This window comes from Pteronotus mesoamericanus, unplaced genomic scaffold (assembly GCF_021234165.1).
Source record: "Pteronotus mesoamericanus isolate MK-2021 breed Mesoamerican mustached bat unplaced genomic scaffold, CSHL_Meso_final scaffold_174, whole genome shotgun sequence".
In the NCBI taxonomy this organism is placed as follows: domain Eukaryota; kingdom Metazoa; phylum Chordata; class Mammalia; order Chiroptera; family Mormoopidae; genus Pteronotus; species Pteronotus mesoamericanus.
In genome coordinates, this window is record NW_026555309.1 from 8741675 (window position 1) to 8762373 (window position 20699).

General features: G+C 37.4%; 1 protein-coding gene across 1 annotated transcript in view; it reads right to left on the reverse strand.

The window, feature by feature from the left end:
- Positions 1–2664: 2664 nt before the first annotated feature.
- CPA6 (carboxypeptidase A6) overlaps positions 2665–20699 on the reverse strand; it is a 236602-nt gene continuing 218567 nt past the window's right edge. Inside the window, exons 9-11 of the mRNA XM_054590232.1 lie at positions 11657–11859; positions 7815–7899; positions 2665–2852 (exon numbers count right to left, since the gene is read on the reverse strand). Coding sequence (XP_054446207.1) covers positions 2665–2852; positions 7815–7899; positions 11657–11859 — 476 coding nt within the window. The remainder of the gene's footprint in view (positions 2853–7814; positions 7900–11656; positions 11860–20699) is intronic.

A 20699-nucleotide genomic window follows, 5' to 3' on the forward strand; every position in this document is an offset into this window, starting at 1 on the left:
GTCAAGATGGTGGTGTAGGCAGACATGGCTCACCTTTGCACAACCACAACAAAATTACAACTAAACTATAGAACAACCATCACTCAGAACTGACAGAAATCAAGTTGAATGGAAGTCTGACAACTACGGAATTAAAAAAATCACATTCATCCAGACTGGTAGGAGGGCGCAGATGCAGAACACGCTGGTCTCACATCCATGTGTGGTGGATAGACATTCAGGAGGAGTATCTCGGGAGTGAGGAGTCCCAGCCCCACACCAGGACCCTTAGCCCAGGGTTGCAGTATCAGGAAGATAAGTCCCCACAACTTCTGGCTGCAAAACCCAGCAGGGGTTGAGTCTGTTGAAGAAACTGCTGGAGCCTCAAGCAATTCCTCTGAAAGAACCCACACATGGACTCACCTACTCAGACTCACTCCTTCTGGGCTCTGGTGACAGTGTGGAGGCTTGACAGGCACCAGGGGGAGGCTGAGGTGTCTGGCATCAAGGTGAGCAGAGGCCGTTGTCCCTTTTCTGAGCCCTCTCCCGCAGAGCCTGCAGACTGGTGCCATATCTAAGGTTCCATCAACCTGGCTAACACTGTTTGACCTGCCTTAGAGATTCCCAGGGACTCTACCTTACCAATTTATGGGCCCACCCAAGCTGCTTTTCCAGGTGAATGGTATTGGCTCATGCTTTACAACTTCCTAAATCCTCTCAAACAAGCAGGCAGCTGGGCTCAGTGAGCCCCAGGCCAGGAACTAGCTGCCTAGATTCACAGTTCGGCTTCCCCGGGAAATCTCCAAGGCCAGCACAAGTAACAGCCATCTCAGATTGTTTTATAACTCAGGCAGGGTGGCCCTGGGCAAAACACCGGTGGGGGCTGATCTTGACCTGCGCCACCTAGGAAACCCCAGGGACCAGTGTACCCAGTGGACAGCTATAGATCACATTGGACCACCACTACCCTGCCCCTGCACAGTTGAACCTCCCTGGAGGGTGGAAGTTAGTGGTCAGTGATCACAGCAAAAACTTCCTTAATTTGGTGAAGGAAATAGTCATGCAGGTCCAGGAAGCAGCTAATGGCCTGGGTAAATCTCTCCCATTGATGTGTCAACAGCAACCAAGGCTCAACGACAAGAGGAGGGTATACGCAGCCCACATCAAGGGCGCACCTCCAGAACCCAGCTTGGGTGATAGGGGAGGCTGTGCCACTGGACTGTACAGGACATCTTCTACAGTAGGCCACACTACCAAGACACAGAGTCAAAGCAGCTCTACCTAATAGAGAAACTAAGGGAGGCTGCCAAAATGAGCAGACAAAGAAACGTGGCCCAAATGAAAGAACAGACCAAAACTCCTGAAAAAGAGCTAAACAAAATGGAGATAAGCAATCTATCAGAGGCAGAGTTCAAAATACTGTTTATAAGGATGCTGAAGGGATTTAGTGAGGACTTTAACAGCATGAAAAAGATCCAGTCAGAAGCAAAGGATATGCTAATTGAAATAAAGTACTATTTATAGGGAAACAATAGTAAAGCGGATGAAGCTGAGAATCAAGTCAATAATTAGGAAGATAAGGAAGCAAAAAGCAACCAATCAGAACAACAGTAAGAAAAAAGAATCTAAGAAAACGAGGATAGTGTGAGCAGCCTCTGTGACAACTTTAAGCAATCCAACATTCACTTCATTGGGGTACCAGGATGAGAGAAAGAGAAAGAGTAAGAAATTGGAAATCTATTTGAAAAAATAATGAAAGAAAACTTTCCTAATTTGGTGAAGGAAATAGTCATGCAGGTCCAGGAAGCACAGAGAGTCCCAAACAAGATAGATACAAAGAGACCCACCCCAAGACACATCCTAATTTAATGCCAAAGTTTAAAGATAAAGAGATGGGACTGTGGGTGTGGGAGAATGGGGGAGAGGTGAGGGGATTAAGAAGTACAAATAGGTAGCTACAGAGTAGCCACGGTGATGTAAAGTACAGTATAGGAAAGGGGATAGTCAAAGAACTTACATGCATGACCTGTGGACCTGAACAAGGGTAGGGAGATTGCCTCAGGGAGTGGTGGGTGCTGAGAAAATGGGGGCAAAGGAGGAAAAATAAAGACAACTGTAATAGCATAATCAATAAAATATAATTAAAAAAGGTGGTATTCTCAGAATATAAACATAAGTGCTCTGTCTTGCTACACTTTTATAGGCATATGGTATACTACTGCCAGGGGATAAAGCTGTGAATACTCCAAGGTCGTGAAATTTTTTTATTTATTAAGGAATATAGTTCTTGCCATTTCAAAAGAGCCAGGTGATTAAACATCATTGATAGGTGGATCTTAATTGAGAATAGGTGATTTATTGAAGTGACATTCTTAATTTGTATATTTCGTGAGACAAAATAAGTTGAAAATATCCCCCACCTTAATCAAATGAGACTCTAAAGGAATATAAAATAAATGCTTTTGCTTGCAACGAACTAGACTATGCTCTTATTTATTTATTTATTTTTACCATTTTTTTAAATTGCCACAGAGTTGGATTGCATGAGAAATTCCTTTAAAAGTCCAGAGATAAGTTCACTCCAAGGAGCTGTCCCTCTCTTTAAAACAATTTTCATCCATTGTCAAGTAGCTCTTGTGCAAAATCAGCACTTCCTCTGGTGGCTGACCCGACCCTCAGGCCCTATCAGGGACACTTCCTGAGTAGGTGCATCGTGATGTTCTTCACAGCGAGCATGGTCTCTGTACAGGTGGGTTTGATGAGCACCTCTGGGAGTAAAAACCCAAAATGCCCAGTGTCACGTAGTTCAAAGGCAAATGTGTAGGGTATTCCATTTTTGTAGGCCCAATCCATTGAGCTACCAGAACTCACATCTAGAAGTTAAAAGAACAAAAATCAGTGTCATCAAAGAGTCTGTATAATTTTCAAAAATGTAAATATTATTAAGCTATACTAAATTCTTTCAATAAACACCTTTTCAACAAGAATGATTTAACAGTAGTTCATTGGCATAGAGTTCATAGACCTTATAAATCGTATCTGCCATCATCCTCGAGAATCTAGTCTAAGTATTGATGCTTTTCCAGTATAATGACCTCCAAATTTCTCAGCTTCAACTCCAATAACATTTATCTTCACCTGCACTTTATTCACACATAACCAAACGCATGCTGTGGACTTTTCTTCCTCCTGTCACTCAGTTTTTCTTCACTTCCAAGGTCTAGAATATTGAAATTCTGTTCCCCTAAAATCCTCCTCATTTCCTGTACGTCCCCTATTTTTTTTTTATTCCTAATGAACTTATTCTTTGCCTTTGCTTAACTTTGTAGTTCATAGACTCTTCTCAGCTTTATGATTTCATTTTCTTTCTACCTGGCCATGGTCAATTACTTTACTAAATTTCTCACCAGACCCCCTAATAACACTCATCCATTCTTTTCTCTGCCTTGGTTTTGCTAGTTCTCAATTCCTGGCCCAGTTTCTCTGCTTTCATTCCTTGTGAGGTAGCTGGAGAAAGTCTTTGCTATAAATTCACATCAGTCATATAAAGTCTTTTTCACTTCCCAATGCTGCTCCAGGCTCTGTTTTCTAGACCTTTACTTACAGAACTTTTCTCATTCTCTTCTAGTCCTGTCCCTCACTTTCTCACTGTCCTCATACTCATAAAGGGCAATTAGCTCATCACCTCCTCTATTGACATCATAGCCCCCTGACTTCTCTCCTTTAGTTCAGAGGAAGAAATGTTGCTCATCTTTTACATGTGTCGTCTTTTGATACCATTTGTTACTGTCTGCTTTGCTGGTAGGGGGGTCCCTTCTCCAGGCCTTTGTTTCATTAAATAACCACTCCCCCCCATCTTGCAGTTTCATTGACCAAAATGCTCAAGTACCACTTTTTTACAGCACTTCCGTTTTATCATCCCTCTATATGCCATCCTCTTTTTCTTCTTCCTGTTGTTTTAGAACTAAAAGAGAATCAATATATATAGTTCCTTCTACATTCTCAGTCACTTTCAGTCTGGTTCTTGCTCCTACCTGTCTATGTTCTGGAAGGTCACCAATGACAGCAGGCCCAATTTCTTCCTCTTTCTCCCCTAGATCCATTTGCAACATCTCAATAGCATTTAACCTAGTCGACAATCCTTCCTGACCGCTCTCTCCTTCTGGCTCCAGTGACTTCACATACTCCAGCTTCTCAGCAGAGGTGAAAGTACAGGCAATAGAGGTGGACTGTGGGCTTGGGCTGTATCTGATCCCACCACCTGTGGCTGCTCTGTGGCTACTCTTGCAAGAGGGATGATAATATCTATGGAATAGGGTTGTGAAAATTAAATAATATGCTTAGCTTATACTAACTGTTATTATTTTGCATCTTTATATCCCTAAGTACCTAGTTTGTAGTTTTTAGCCTAACATGCTCTTAATAATTTTTAAATAAATGATTACATCTTGCATAGAAGAATCCTTGTATACTTTTCTGAAATTTATGAGTTAGCCTGAAAAACACTATTATTTAAAAATTTTCAGAGCATATTCATCTACTCAAATAATACCATTTTTGCCAGGACAAGTTAGAGATAGAATTATTATGTGAAGATGACAATTATATATATGACTCTGCTGTTTCTCAGGCTCCCTTTGCTTCCATTAAGGACAGAAGGTGGGTTGTGGCTTCATTGTCCCTCTGGGTTAAAGTACACTGGCACTACAAATAGTAGTCATAGTAGCCAAAGTCAGAGACAATGTGTGCTAACAGTTATTTCATTGTAATGTGACAGCCTCATTTCTATGGTAATATGTTCTTCTTGGTAAATACCATACTATGACTGTGCCTTGATATCAAGCTGCAAAGGTGAAGTATAAGATTTTTAAAAATTAATGTCTTAGAATTCTTAATATGATGGGTATTAATTGGTAATGTGATTTTTTTCATTATTTAAATATTTTCAATTACAGTTGATATTCAATAGTATATTAGTTTCAGGTTTACAGCGTAGTGATTAGACATTTATATACCTTATGAAGAGATCCGCTCTGATAAGTCTAATGCCCATCTGAAACCATAACAATATTATTACAATATTATTGACTATATTCTCTATGCTGTACTTCACATCCTTGTGTCTATTTTGTAAGTGAGAATTAGTACTTCTTAAACGCTTCTCCTTTTACACTCAGTCCCCAAACCCTCTACCATCTGACAACCATCTGTTTGTTCTCTGTATCTATGAGTTAGTTTCTATTTTGTTTGTTTGTTTTATCTTTTAGATTCCATATATAAGTAAAATCATTTGTATTTGTCTTTCTTTGTCCAACTTATTTCACTTAGCATAATATCCACTAAGTCCATCCATGTTGTTGTAAATGGCAAGATTGCATTCCTTTTTTATGGCTGAGTAATATTCCATTATATGTATGTACACATGTGTGTGTGTCTCACCTCTTCTTTATCTAACCATCTATTGATGGATACTTAGGTTGCTTCCATATCTTTGCTATTGTAAATAATGTGGCAAAGAACATTGGAATGCATATATCTTTTCAAATTAGTGTTTTACATTTCTTTGGATAATACCTTGAAGAGGAATTGCTGAGTCATATGGTAGTTCCAATTTACAACTTTTGAGGAATTTCCATACTGTTTTCTGTAGTGGCTGCACCAGTTTACAATCCCATCAACAGTGCAGAAGGGTCCTCACTTCTCCACATTCTTGCCAGCACTTGTTTGTTGATTTATTGAGGACAGCCTTTCTGACAGGTGTGAGATGATATCCCATTTTGGTTTTATTTTGCATTTCTATGATGATTAGTGATGTTGAGAATTTTTCCATATGTCTATGCATGTCTTCTTTGGTTTAATATCTATTCAGGTGATCTGCAACTGCTAGCTGTCTGTGCTAGGCTTGGAGGTGCCTGGGAGAGGCTATGCTGTAAATTGAGGCCAGATGCCACTAGTGGTGGGCTTGGGGCCACGTAACAATAGGCACAGAACTTGCTGAGGCCATCACTGCTTGTTTTGTGTTTGTTGATCTTTGAGAGATTTTAGTAAAGTCTGCAGCATGGTCCAAGTCTGGCTGCTTGTGTGAAACAGCTGCTGGAAGTGGTTTGGACTATTGTGAGACTTGGGTGGTCGGGGTTTCAGGGAATTACCAGGGGTAAGTGGTATTAGCCAGGCTGATAGACACTCAGGTTTGTCGCCTGCTTGTTCATACAGACTGAGCTGTAGCAGGGCTCAGCAACGGAACAATGGCACCTGCCAGGACTTCTGTCCTTGGAGAGAGCTGCCCCTCCAGCCCTTACCCTGTCAATTCATATCCTCCCCATAAGTCCCTGGTGTTTTTTCAACTGCTGTCCCTTCCCTGTTTGTGAGTATTTGTGAATGAGTCTGTGGTTGGGCTCTTTAAGAGATGTATGGGCGTGCAACAGCTCTCTGTCTCACCTGGACAGGTAGGTCCGCGCTGATTTTCACAGCCATATGTTGTGGGGACTCCTCTTCTTGGCACAGGTGTTCTGGGCTTGGGATTACAATGTGGGCTGGGGCCCCTCACCCCCAGGGGTGGCTTCTGCAGCCATGATATGCCTCCTGATTTGTAACCTTCACACTTGGGTGTAGGAGCACCTCATCTTGTATCTTCACCCCTCCTACCAGTCTCCAAGTAGCTTCTTTTTATATCCTTAGTTATAGAACTTCTCTTCAGCTAGTCTTCAGGTTGTTCTCAAGGGTGGTTGTTCTGTTTAGTTGTAATTTGATGTGGTCGTGAGAGGAGGTAAGCATATTGTTTACCAACTCCGCCATCTTGACTAGAAGTCTGTAATGCGATTTTTTAAAATACTCTATTTCCCCATTCATCGTGGCTTTATTGAAAAGTAGTCCTAGAAAGGTCACCCTGAGACCAGTGATTACGGAGTTTGAAAAAAGTTCTGATACTTAGGACATTCTCATTGTTAAGATAAACTTATTTGATAAGTAGTGTTAATTGACAAACCAAACTCTTCTTCTGAGGGCTGAAGAAAGTGAATGAAAGTGGGTACATGAAAGACATCAGGAGAAATTTGCTGCCTCACTATAAAGCATAATTGAGTATCACTATCTGTGCATATACATATGACCTGTGTGTGTGCGTATATAACTTAACATGCATACATAAACATTCAGATATTTAGGATTTAGGTGATTGAAAGGCTGTGGGACATGGTTTAGTCTGATTTCTCATTCAACAGTTGTGGATACTAGAGCCCAGGATTAATATCTTGGCCAGGATTATACCCTGACTATTGGCAGAATTAGGACTAGAATCCATGTCTCCTGATTCTTTGCCCAAGTTCTTACCATATACTTAACTGTTCTTGATTAAAATACTTACTTTATATAAGAAATATTTCAATCACCTTTTAAGGGGAAATTCAGCTAAAGATGTTATGTAAGAAATGGAATTTCATAACAAGAATGGTGGAGGAAAGGAATAAAAGGGAAGCTCTTTTCAGGCTGAAACATTACTTCATGATTTCCTCAAGGCCTATTTCCAGGCTTATAGTAGTTAGAATTGCTTAAGGAGACTATTTTGGTACTTTCTACTGCCAGAAGATCTCAATTCAACTTTATAGTCATTACTACATAACTAGAATACTCTCTGCTTCAAATTTATTTAAATTGATACAGTGATTTCTGTCATGCAGTGTAAAAATAATCAGATATAAACTCCATCTTCCTTGGCTAATTTGGTAGTCAAAAATCACTTTAGTGGGGGACACACTTTCCCTTTTTTAAAAGGGAAGTCATTATACAGGATATTGGTTCAAGAAACGACTCTAATATAACAAACACAGGAAACTTACACAATGTGCTGGAGGCAGGTCCATATCTATACCGTACCCCATTTACCGATTGAAGGGCATTCACAGCTTTATAAGCTGCAGATTCCTGTGAAGAAAAAATAGAGAAATTATATCACTTACATCATTGCATTGAAATCTTTGGAAATACTTGCATGTTGTTTAGGCCTTATCAGTCATCAACTTTTGAAGTTACCATTATTTGAAGAACAAGGATGGGTTCATTAGTTAATTGCTATATTTAATAATGTTATGTTACTCTTTATCTCATGCTGCATTTTGCAATATGTTTCAGAACACATTTCCTTCAGTTGATCCTCACAACCAGCCAGTTATCAGTAATATTTCCATTTTACAGATGAGAAAAGTTTCAGAGAGGTTAAATGGTCAGGCCGGGGTTACACAGCAAGGGGGAGGTTGAGTTGGCATGAGTGGGTAAGTACATCTTCTGGTGCTGATTTAGTGTTCTGTCTTCTTCATGTTAGTTCAGAGACACCTATTTCTATAAATTACAAAATGCTTATTAGGGCAGGGCCCATCTCAGTATTTAACCATGTGCCTATACATAACAGATGCTTAATCAATATGTTTTGCATTAATGTTGAATAAACCTAGGTCAGCAAGAGTATCAACATAATCTTATCGATCCTTAAGTACATAGCCCAGTGGTGATGTACAAGGTATTTAAAACACATATAGATCAATTAAGGAGCTCTTTCATTCAGTAAGAATGACTTGTCTTATGTGTTTATCCTTACTGAGAAGGGGAACAATTTCAGAATGCTCCATGACTTCTAAAGTTACATACGCCTCTGACAGAGCTAGCCAGTAATTCCAAGAGGTAGAAATTTTGAGGTAGAAGTCTTCTTACCAGTGCCAAAACCATAAAAAAAAATTCAACACAGTCAAAATACTAAAAGGTGAATATTCTAACATGAACTAGAATAATACCGACTACTCCTGAAGACATTTCAAATGGCATAAAAGCACACATTCAGCAAGGAGCTAGAGAAGTATTGTATGACCAATGAGAAGTAAAGAAGTATGTTGAAACCAGTATACAACTCTCCCATTTCAATTTGCCCATGAATAATTTAGTATGTCAGTTGAAGCACTCTGGGCAACAGGGGCTGTGTATTAGACCCAGCTTCATCTTACTGTCCTCACTCACCTCAGGGAGGCATCAAGCAGCACTTGCAGCAAATGCCACCCTTTGTGGATATTCATGGACCAGGCTCTAGAACCTGGCAGACAATTTTTTATTGATCTTAATGATGATGACATTTTCCTCTCAGGAGCCAACAGAAAAGGAATGAAAACACTATAATGAGGTATCTTTATGGAGAATGTTCTAATTTTTTAACATCTTATCCATGGCAAGGGCAGATATTTATACATTTAGGAGATTACTGAGTTCTGCTGGTGTGGAGACCTTTGTTTCACATCATTTCGGGTGACTAAACCCAACAGAAAAAATCTATTAAGAAAACAAAAATATATCTTCTCTATTTACATAAAACATGTGCATTGTTTTAAGCTTTTCAGCTCACTGCACTTCTGCCACTTGGTGTGGGTGCATGTAGATAAGAGGTTCAGATATATCCTTCCACAAAAAAACTGAAACTTCAGCAAATTTTTTAAAGAATTATTTTTCTGGTTAGCACAGCTAGATACCTACTTGAGAGAGTGTAAGTGCTTCCTCTTTTCTCCATTGCTTCCTCTTTCCAATTGTCCAGAAGGACCCAGACCTCACTTATCAGACCTCAGCCAAGAAAAGAATATGTTTTTTATTTAAATATTTCAATATTTAAAGCAACTTGATGAATGCCCTGAAAATGTTAGCAGAAATATAAACTCCTACATGTGGATGGAATGTTTTTGAACAATTTTAATAGAATTTAATGGTTTCTGTTGACATCCAGAGACTACCTAGCTTCTGAGAATTGTAATCCTGGTTTCAGTGATTTAGCTGATATATAACTCACTAACAGGATTTCTCAATAGTCGCACTACTGGCAGTTTGGACTAAATAATTCTTTGCTGTTCTGTGCATTGTAGGATATTTAGCAGCATCCTTGACCTCTATTCACTAGATGTCAATAGCATCCCTCAGCCCTGTTATGACAATCAAAAATGTTTCTGACATTGTCCAATGTCCCATCTTTGGTTGAAAAACTAATCTACTCTTCAAGGCAAAAAAGAAAATAGGCATCGATCCTAGTGGGAAGATGAATCCAAACTATGGAGAACATTCCCATATAATAGTTTTAATGTATTGCATACTCCATATAATGTTTTGTGCCCATATAAGCAGACATTGTGTCCAATTTAGAAAGAACTAGATGTTTGCCTATAGAAACATGGTAATACAAGGTGGTTAGGGTGCTAGACCAACACCAATAACAACAAAAACCTATTTGACCCTCAGAGTAGCTAAAGAATAGCACTGTCAAATCAACTACCACATTCATAGTATTTATTTTTCAAAAGTTTTATTTTTTGATTTTAGAGAGAGGATGGGAGAGAGAGAAACATTGATTTATTGTTCCACTTATTTATGTATTCATTGGTTGATTCTTGTATGTGCCCTCACTAGGGGTTGAACCTGCAACCTTGACATATTGGGACAGTGCTCTAACCAGCTGAGCTACCTGGCCAGGGCCTCATTCACAGTATTTCTCAAGAGAGAGAATTTGCTCAGAATTCTTGCTTGGAATGCCAAGAACAAAATTTTTCTTTTGGACAGAAACCTTCCCCCAGGCCTTCTTCTGACTTCTTCACATTCCCTACTCCTTCCAGTCCTGAACATCTAGATCAGGAATTCCTACAACTCCAAGCAACTAGTACAGGACTTAGAGTTTAAGGTGTGGGGAGAAAGGAGATCCTTTTCTTTTATAAAACCTTTTAAATTCAAGTATAACATACATACAGAAAACTACACAAATTTTAAGTTTATAGATCAATGAATGATCACAAATTGCACACACTTGTGTAATCCCACCTAGGTCAAGGAATAGGACATCAACAGCAACCCAAGAGCCCTCCTGTGCCTCTTCTCAACCACTGCTCCCTCCCTCTTCCTTATCTCTAACACTATATTAGTTTGTTCTGGTTTTGAACTTAATAAGCCTTTAGGTACTATAGGCTCTGAACCAGACCCACTTCAGAAGGAATTATGTCTATACGGGAGAGCCTGTTGGGCTATTGAGATGAGGAGAGAAAGGAACATTACTTTTTCATTTTTAAGTAATCTTATGCCAGGAGGGCTGTTCATTCTTAGCACTAACTTGTCAAATACATGCCCAGAGACTTAGTAGCATTAAGCAAATAGCACTTATAAATTAAAACTTGCTTTTAATTATTGAGAGTCAGACCATAATTTATGAGCAATTGTTTATTCAATAAAGTTAATCATAGCTCTGCACATGTGACTGAAGCTGTAATACTCATCAAATTCATCCTGACATTTTCTGTATAACCTCTGGTAAGAATGTAAATAGGTTTGAAATGATTGCATTTGAGAAGCAGCAGAGCACACTAGTTAAAAGCAATAGCACTGGAGCCAGATTTGGGGCTGAATCTTAGCTGTGACGCTTAGCAGATGTGTGTTCCTAGTCTAATTAGTATTTAATTTCTCTAGGTTTTAGTTTCCTCATCAGTAAAATGGGGGATAATAATAGTTTTTCATCTTACATGATTATAAACATAAATGAGTTAACATATACAAAGTGTTTATTAGAATAAACACAATATATGTTTGCTATTATCATGACTAGTTATCATCATCTTAGTATTATAAAAGAAGCACGAAACCTAACATACATGTGCAGGGGTCAAATACTTACCACACAGCTAAAATTGGGGATTGTTGCATATTTGTAAGAATAGGGATACAGCAACATCTGAGCATATGCATGAAAGGAGAGGTAAGCTCTAATATGCCTCTTGTGTTTTCGAAGGAAGTTAGCTACAGCTTTCACTTCTGGCTCAGATTCCGGGAAAGGTCCACAGTATGTATCATCACATGGATGCATAGAAGCTCCTTCAGCTGCAAGTCAGAAAAGAAAATGGAGTGGGGGAGTAGGCAGGCAGGAAGCAAGAAACACAAATTGACATTATTAAACTGTGATTTTTCTTTTATTTCTATAAACATAGGGTATTATTAAGCAATTCATCTAACTACTCATTTACAGAAATCAATTATTGAAAAATCCAAGGTGGCTCAAGCCTTCATGCATAATAGGGGAGTCGCATGAATAGGAAATAAGTACTGATTGTTTAAGTGAGCCTGCAAAAGCACTTTAAAGAAATAGGTCTATCATTTGGAGAACTAATTCTACATGATCTCCTAGAGAAGGTAAGGCCTCTCATTTATATACTCCATAACAACTTTACTTTCCCTCCATAATGCTTAACATATTTGTAATTAATGTCAATATTTACTTATTTATCATTAAACCAATATTTACACTGCTCTAGGTACCTGGGAAACACAGGAAAACAACACAGGAAAAAAAATCTCTGCTCTAACTGAATCTATATTCAATCTGGAGTCTTTGTTAGACTGTAATGCTCTGTGAAGGCAGGGACTGTGTCCTTCTTGGGGGCACCTGGCAATTAGAAGAATAGTATGGCAAGTGTTCAACAGACATTTGTTGAATAAGTGAATGCCAAATGAAAAGAAAAAGCTAGATATCTATACAGGAGTCTGGCAAGATACAAATATTGTTGTAGCAAGAACATGGAAGCAAGACAAATAATTCTGCAGAACATACCAAACAAATTTCTATTATATTTTTAGATCAGCAGTATCCAAACAGGTTTTGTAAAACCCATCTTGGGGGTTTGATAGGATTCAATTAAGAAATCTTCAAGACAAAATTTTGATAATTTTTGAAATACAAAATTATGTTATACAGGTCTATGAAGAGGAGGAAGGAAAAATAAGATTCACTGCAACAATCACAAACTATTAAGTTTACAAGAAATTTTAGAAATAATTATGTTTTTCATAGTTCTTTGCCATTCTGAACCATTATTATACCTCCCATACCCTGGAAAACTATAACTCTTTCCATAAACAAATGGAAAATGTTTGGTGATTCTGTGATGTAGTCTAATTCTACTGAAGACGAAAAGACAACCATGTCTAATCAGACTAAATCTTGAGGGCAGCAAGTTTAGTTTATGCTATAGTAGAGTCGAGATGGAGAACTTAAAGAAATTGTGCTTTTCCTCTGTTGAGTCTAATTCTAGAGAATCCTCTAAAGTGAAGTGGGATATGGATGGAACTGAGAACTTAATGTATAAACTATAGCCAATACTCCAAAAGGAATAGGAAAGAGAGAGAGACATCGGATGAACACTGAAGTAAAGCACTGGAAAGGAGACATCACAAACTGAACAATGAATTCTAAAGGGAGCAGAGCTAATGAGCTAGAGAAAGAATTTAGAATAAGCCTAATAAATATTCTCAAGAGCATATAAGAGGGCATTAGAAACATTAAACATGAACAAGAAGTTATAAAAACAAACCAATCAGATGTAATAGAAACAAAAAAGTCCTAGGTTGAATAAATACAGTTGATGAGTGAATTAATGAGATCAAGTGAGTTTTGAAACATTCCCAGAGGCATTAAGAAGAAACAAAGAACTAGAAAAATCAGAGAAAAATTAAAAGGTAAAAAAAATAGAGTAACTGTCAACATCTGATTAATAGGGACCCTAAAAGAGAAAAAAATAAACAGAAGATAAATACTTGAAGAACTGCTAATTAAAGTTTCCCCACAATTAGAAAAAGATTGAATGAAATTACTGTGTACAAATCAAGGGAAATTAAAGGGAAAATATCAACTCTTTGACACCTAAAGTGAAATTTAAAAAATAGAAACAATTCCAGAGAGATAGAAGTAGGTTATCTATAAAAAGAATAAGAATTAGAGTCACACTTACCTTCTTAATAGCAACACTAGAGTAATATTTCCAAAATATTTGTTAAAAAAGAAACTTGAATTTAGACTTTTATATATGACTGAACTTTCATTGAAATGTGAGAGCAAAATAAAGATTTTTTTTTTTGCATAAAATTCCTCAGGAGGTATACTATACAGACTAGTTTGTAAACATTCTTGGATAAATTATTCCAACAAAATGATAAACAACTCCAGAGAAGGTGCTTGATATGAGAATTACTGGAGAGTATGCAATTTAGTGAGATCTGTTGTCTAAATAAGCAATCTCCTAAGGGAAATAAAAGTATAATGGTCTAATATCAAATTCTAGAATATAAAAAAAACTAATGGAATGATGGAGGGTGGAGGACTGGAAGAAATAAAAGCATGCTAGTGATTGGCGTCTTTTGCAAAGGAGATATACCTATTGATTAAGTTTATAAATTGATGGGGGAAAACAAACCTAAACATGGATTTTAATAAGTTAGGAATAACCACAAGGAGAAGAAAAATAGGACACAGACTCACAGCTTGCAGAAGTAACTTTGACCCATTCAGTAGAAAATAGTAGAGAAAAAAGAAGAGATATTTGAAAATAGAGAACAGGAATTGAGATGGCAGAAATAAGTAAATGTTAATGATTAATTAACACATAGTAAGTGATTATGAAAATAATACTACAGACGAAACTCACTGATGAAATGACTGATATTTTCATAGAAAATAAAGGATATCCAGCAATATCATGTCTACAGAAAAAAGTGGTACAAGTGGATATATCAGATGTCTACTTTTATTTTCTTTTTATTAAAGTATAGTTGACATGTTAGTTTCAGGTGTACAACATAGTTAACATTTATATACCTGATAAAGTGAACACCAATACGAGTCTAGTAGCCATCTCTCACTGTGCAAAGCTGTTACAATGTTGTTGACTATATTCCCTATGCTGTGTATTACATTCCCATAACTAATTTATTTTATAACTGGAAGTTTGTACCTCTTAATCCCCTTCATTGTTTTTGCCCATTCCCCAACTCTGACAACCATCAATTTGTTCTCTTCTCTGTATCTATGAGTGAGTCTTTCTCTATTTTATATTCTTTATTCATCTGTTTTGTTCTTTTAGATTCTACATAAAAATGAAATTATACTGTATTGGTCCATAATAATTTCTAGATATATCTATGTTTTTATAAATGGCAAGATGTCATTCTTTTTTTATGGTTGAGTAATATTCCATCATATATATGTATGTACCACATCTTCTTTATCCAGTCATCTATCAGTGGACACCTAGGCTGCTTCCCTATGTTAGCTATTGTATGTAAGTAATGTTATAATGAACATTGGGATGCATATATCTTTATGAATCAGTGCCTCCATTTTCTTTAGATAGAAACTCATAAGTGGTATTGCTGGATTGTATGGCAGCTCTGTTTTTAATTTTTTGAAGAATTTCCCTTCTGTTTTTCATAGTGGCTGCACCAATTTACAATCCCACTAACAGTGCAGAGGGGTTCCCTTTTCTCCACATCCTCACCTGCACTTGTTGGTTAATTTATAGATAGCCCTTCTGACAGGTGAGAAGTAATACCTCACTGTGGTTTTAATTTACATTTCCCTGATCATTTTTATAATTTAAAAAAGTTTTTTTATTTTGTATTGTTTTGTAACTACTGGTGTTCCAATTCCCGCCCCCCTGCCCCCTTGCTTTCCCCTGCCCCATCCAGTCCACTGCTCCCTCAGTCAGCCCCCACCCTCTTGTCCATTACCATGGGTCTTTTATACATGTTCCTTCACTGTGACCCTTCTCCTTCTTTTCCCTATTGTCCCTCTCCTCCCTCCCCTCACTCTGTTCACTGTCAGTTTGTTCCTTATTTCCATATCTCTGGTTTTATTTTGCTCATTTGTTTGTTTTGTTCATTAGATTACACTTATAGGCAAGATCATGTGGTATTTGTCTTTTGCTGCCAGGCTTGTTTCACTTAGCATATTACTCTCCAGCTCCATCCGTGCTGTCACAAAGCGTTGGAGTTTCTTCTTTCTTTCGGCTGCATAGTATTCCACTGTGTAAATGTACCACAGTTTTTTGATCCACTCATTTACTGATGGGCTCTCCAGCTGTTTCCAGCACTTGGCTATTATAAATTGTGCATGAACATGGTAGTGCCTAGGTTCTTTTGAATTGCTGTTTCAGGATTCTTAGGGTATAACCCCAGCCATGGGATCGTTGGATCAAAAGACAGTACCATCTTTAGTTTTTTGAGGAAATTCCATACTGTTTTCCATATTGGCTATACCAGTCTGCATTCCCACCAACAGTGCACCAGGGTTCCTTTTTCCCCACATCCTTGCCAACACTTGTTTGTTGATTTGTTAATGATGGCTATTCTTACTGGTGTGAAATGGTATCTCACTGTGGCTTTAATTTGCATTTCTCTGGCTAGTGAATGTTGAGCATTCTTTCACATCTCTATGTGCTCTCTATATGTCCTCTTTGGAGAAGTGTCTGTTCAGATCCTTTGCCCACATGGTAGGACACAAAAAAAGCCTCAACAAATACAAGAAAATTGCAATCATATCTAGCATTTTTTCAGATCACAACAGCTTGAAACTAGAAACCAACCTCAAAAATAGAACTCAAAAACATTAAAATTCATGGAGACTGCATAGCATGCTATTAAACAATGAATGAGTTAATAATGAGATCAAGGAAGAAATCAAAAAGTTTCTGGAAATGAATGAAAATGAACACACAACAGTCTACAACCTATAGGATATAGCCAAGTAAGTCCTGAGAGGGAAGGTCATAGCAAGACTGGCCTACCTAAAAAAGAGAAAAATTAAAAATAAACAACCTACCCCTACATCTACAAGAATTAGAGGAAAAACAACAAACAAAGCCCAGAACGAGTAGAAGGAAAGAAATAATCCAGACCAGAGCAGAATTAAATGACATAGAGACTAAAAGAAAAAGGGATCAATAAATCCAGGAGCTGGTTCTTTGAAAAGATAAACAAAATTCCTGATTATTTTTAAAGGGGAAATTTAAAAAATGATTTTGAAAGGAAAATAAATAAAACAAGAAAAATATAGATAAATTTGGTTTTATTTTACATTTCACAGAAACTGGGCTCTATGGAAATTGATTTGATAGAAGCAGCTGGATCCTCTAGTTGGCATTACCTGGAGAAATCATAGCTATTGTTGAATAAATTCAGTTGTCATTTTTAATTTTCTATGTTTGTTTTTTTTCATTTATATCTTTTAAATTTCACGAAATGGAATTATATTCTATTTATTTTTGAAATCGTAGTCTTTTTAAAAATTTATTTTCACTTTCATTTCCCACTGTCAACTAACCTTCAGGTATCCTGTATTAACAATTGAGTGCAGTTGTTAATATAGTTTACAAATGTACACATAATTGTATATAGGTATTCATGTACACATGTATATATATATATTTTTATATAGGGATATATTCATTATTATAGGAGCTATTTTTGGTCATAAAACAAGAATCATAATCATGTTTTTTGCAACTTACTATTTCCTTCAGTAATAGATTATAGAACTCCTTCTATATCAATTTGAATTCATTCTTTTAAATTCTATTTTCTTGTGGTTATAACATAATTTAGTGTTCCAACTGTATACCCTACCAATTTTCCATATTGCTACCCTATCAATTTATAGTAGCATTACAGAATATCCTCATATCAGGCAAGACAAGTTCCCCTTACTGTCCTTTTATTTTTGCAATATTATTGCCTTTTTAGGGTCTATTTTTTCTTAAACTTTATGATCATTTTATCAATTCCCAAGACTGAAAACAAAATGAAAAACACCATTGAGATTCTAATTAGGATTGCATTCAATTTCTACTGATTTGGGGAGGATATTATTATGTTGAGTCATCCAATCTAAGGACATGTTATGCCATTCCATTTGCTCAGATTGTTTTTACGTTCATTCATATTTTAACGTTTCTTTATTGTTGTTGCTGTTATTGCGAATTGAGAACTGTTTTTCAAATGGTCATTTAAGAGTTCTGTAGAAGTCACTTCATGATGCCACCAGTGTACTTCCTATCCTTTCCCTTCTTCCTTCCACCTCCAATTCCATCTGATATAATTGGAACTAGTTCCTCAAGCTTTCTCCTTAAACTTCACTTTAGAGTCTTATGTGCAACCAAAACAACATGACCCATGGAGCAAATTCTATATTCAATGTTATATATATATTATATAAACATAGTGTTCTGATAACTATTCTTACAACTATATGTCTACCACATATTTAGGATAATGAGTAATAATAGCTCTATTGACATTTCCTTAGAAAATTAGATATTCTTCTAAATAACTAAACAGTCTAAGTTTCTAAATATAAACTATTTGCTTTGTTCAAAGTGTCAAAGAAGAAGGCATTTAATTCTTTAGTATTTTCATTTTTCATTCTCCCTGTGGATTGTAACTATTTCGAAGCTACTCCTGAATTTCAGAGACTACATACTTGTTTCTCAACTAAAAGAGTATAGAATTGCTTTTATCCTTTATAAGGGAAGAAATAATGAACTTAATGTTTCTCTCCTTCAAGATCGAGCTGCAAGAGAGATAACTATTTGGAAAGCGAGACCACTGCTACATGTCCCTTTCAGGGTAGGGAGCAAATTAGGGCTTAAAGTGGAGATGTGGGTGGTAAATACATAGCCTATGCCCCTGATGGTATAGCCTCAGTGAGACCCTCCTGTTGACCAGAGACTGCTAACCTTATTCTCAGCATCCTCACTAGATCCAGCCAACACCAATCTTCACGGGGCAGGTTTGAGTTTCCTATAACATTCCATACTAATACAGGTGGTACAGATCCAACATAGGATGGGAAGAAGAGCAGAACATAGAATACAGAATAATTCTAAAGATGATTGTGTTGGCTGTAAATCTGGTAGCACTTATGTTGTACTATAGTTATTTATTTGTATGGACTCTTCTCTCTTTTAGAGAGGTGAGCTCCTCAAGGACAAAGATCATGACCTATTATTCCCAAGTACTTAGTAAAATGGTATCTTTGCAACCCTTAAAATGTTCCTGAATGAAAAAGTGAAGCTTACCCTGCTCAGAGAAGGTGCTTGAACCTTGGCCTATTTCATTGGTCTATTTCTTTGGTTAAACAACTAAATCCCAGTTCATCTGTATGGAAGTCTCAGGACATACAAGGGCAACATAAACAATAAAGTATCTTTAAAAAGCCTTTCAGTCCATGAGAACATTCTATTGCCTAAAATTTCTTGAATAATTTCAAACCTGAAACTCTTGAGTTTACCCTAAGTTATAATAGGGATTTTACCAAATGTAAACAGTTTCAGAAAGGAACTGAGGTCCTTAATTTTTATATACAGGTGATGAGCCCCAAATTGCTTATACACATGGGTACAAGTCCTTTTTTGCCCTCAACAAGATATAGAGTGATAGCTTCATGAGTAAGCTTTAAATAAGTCTAGCAAAAAACAGGACCATTAAATTTCTTCTAAAACTACATAAAAACTGTATTTGTGTGCTGGTAAGTTTCCTTCCAAAGAATGAATGGAGACATATTTGCAACTAGAGAGAACTGTTTACAATAGGAGGCTTTGAGGAAGATGCAGAGAGAGAGAGCAGAGGTATGTGCAAGGTGGACATTGGCCATAAAGGGTATAGGCTGGTCAGAAAAGCAGGGAAGGGGGCGGTGGCTTCTAGAGGGTCAAGGGGGTTATCTTACCTGACTTTTCATAGAGCTTGACCTCCTGTTTAAAATAGTGTTCTCCTTTGGTTTTTGACACACATACATATTTTCCAACTACTCTGTTCTTGCCTTCTTAGTCCTCTTTGTGAGTGTCTCTTCCTCTATCAGTCACTTAAAAGGAGGAATACCAATTTGTTTTGCCTTTAGTCCATTTTTTTCAATTATTTTTCTTTTCATGGCTTTTTATGGCTTCTTCAATGGCTACTTATACATTGATAGTTTTATTTATTCAACAATTTTTACTATGCACATACCATGTACCAAATACTGGGATATGCTAATGAACAAAACAATGGGTTCTGCCATGTGGAGCTCACATCTTAGTGGTGGTGCTAGGGGTAGTGGGGATGGGGGACAATAAACAATAAACACAGGAAATAAGTGAATTACACTGTGTAGTAGAAAAATGCTGTAGAAAATAGAGGTGCGTAAAAGATTGGGAATTCTGGGGAGGTAGGTTACAATTATAAGATGCTGATGAAGGTTCTTCTCAGAAACTGACTTTTGAGTGGACTTAAAGATCACAAGGTGTCAGCCAGGGCATGTGGGGAAGTGTTTTAGACAGAGGGAACAGCACCCACATGCAAAGGCTCCAAAGCAGCCTGGAGTGTGTCTGGCCAGTGTGGATGGAGCGAAGTGTTGAGGGGAGGGTAGATAGAGGAGATCAGACAGACAATCAGTGGGGCCCAGATCATGTGAGGTTTTATATTGGTGAGTAAAGTGGGGAGCCATTGCAGCATTTTAAGCTTAGAACTGACATCATCTGACTAACATTTCAAAGGTTCATTCTGGCTGAGTATAGAAAGTATGTGTGTGTGCATGTTGTGGGAAGGGTGTTTGCAAGGGCAGAAGTTGTGACTAGTTAGAAGGCTCATCCAATAATCCAGATGAGAGATGATAGCTTGGACTGGGGTGGTAGTAATAGAGGTGGTCAGGAGTGGGTGGAACCTGGAGCTATTCTAAAGGTAAAACCGGAGAGGTTTTTCCAATGGATTAGATGGAGGGTATAAGAGAAAGGGAGGAGTTAAAGATTATTCCATGGTTTTAGGCCTGAGCAACTGAAAGGATGGGGTTGCCATCAACTCAATTGAAAATGGCTGTAGGAACAGTGGATTTGGGAAAGCGAAGATCAGGTGTTTAGTTTTTG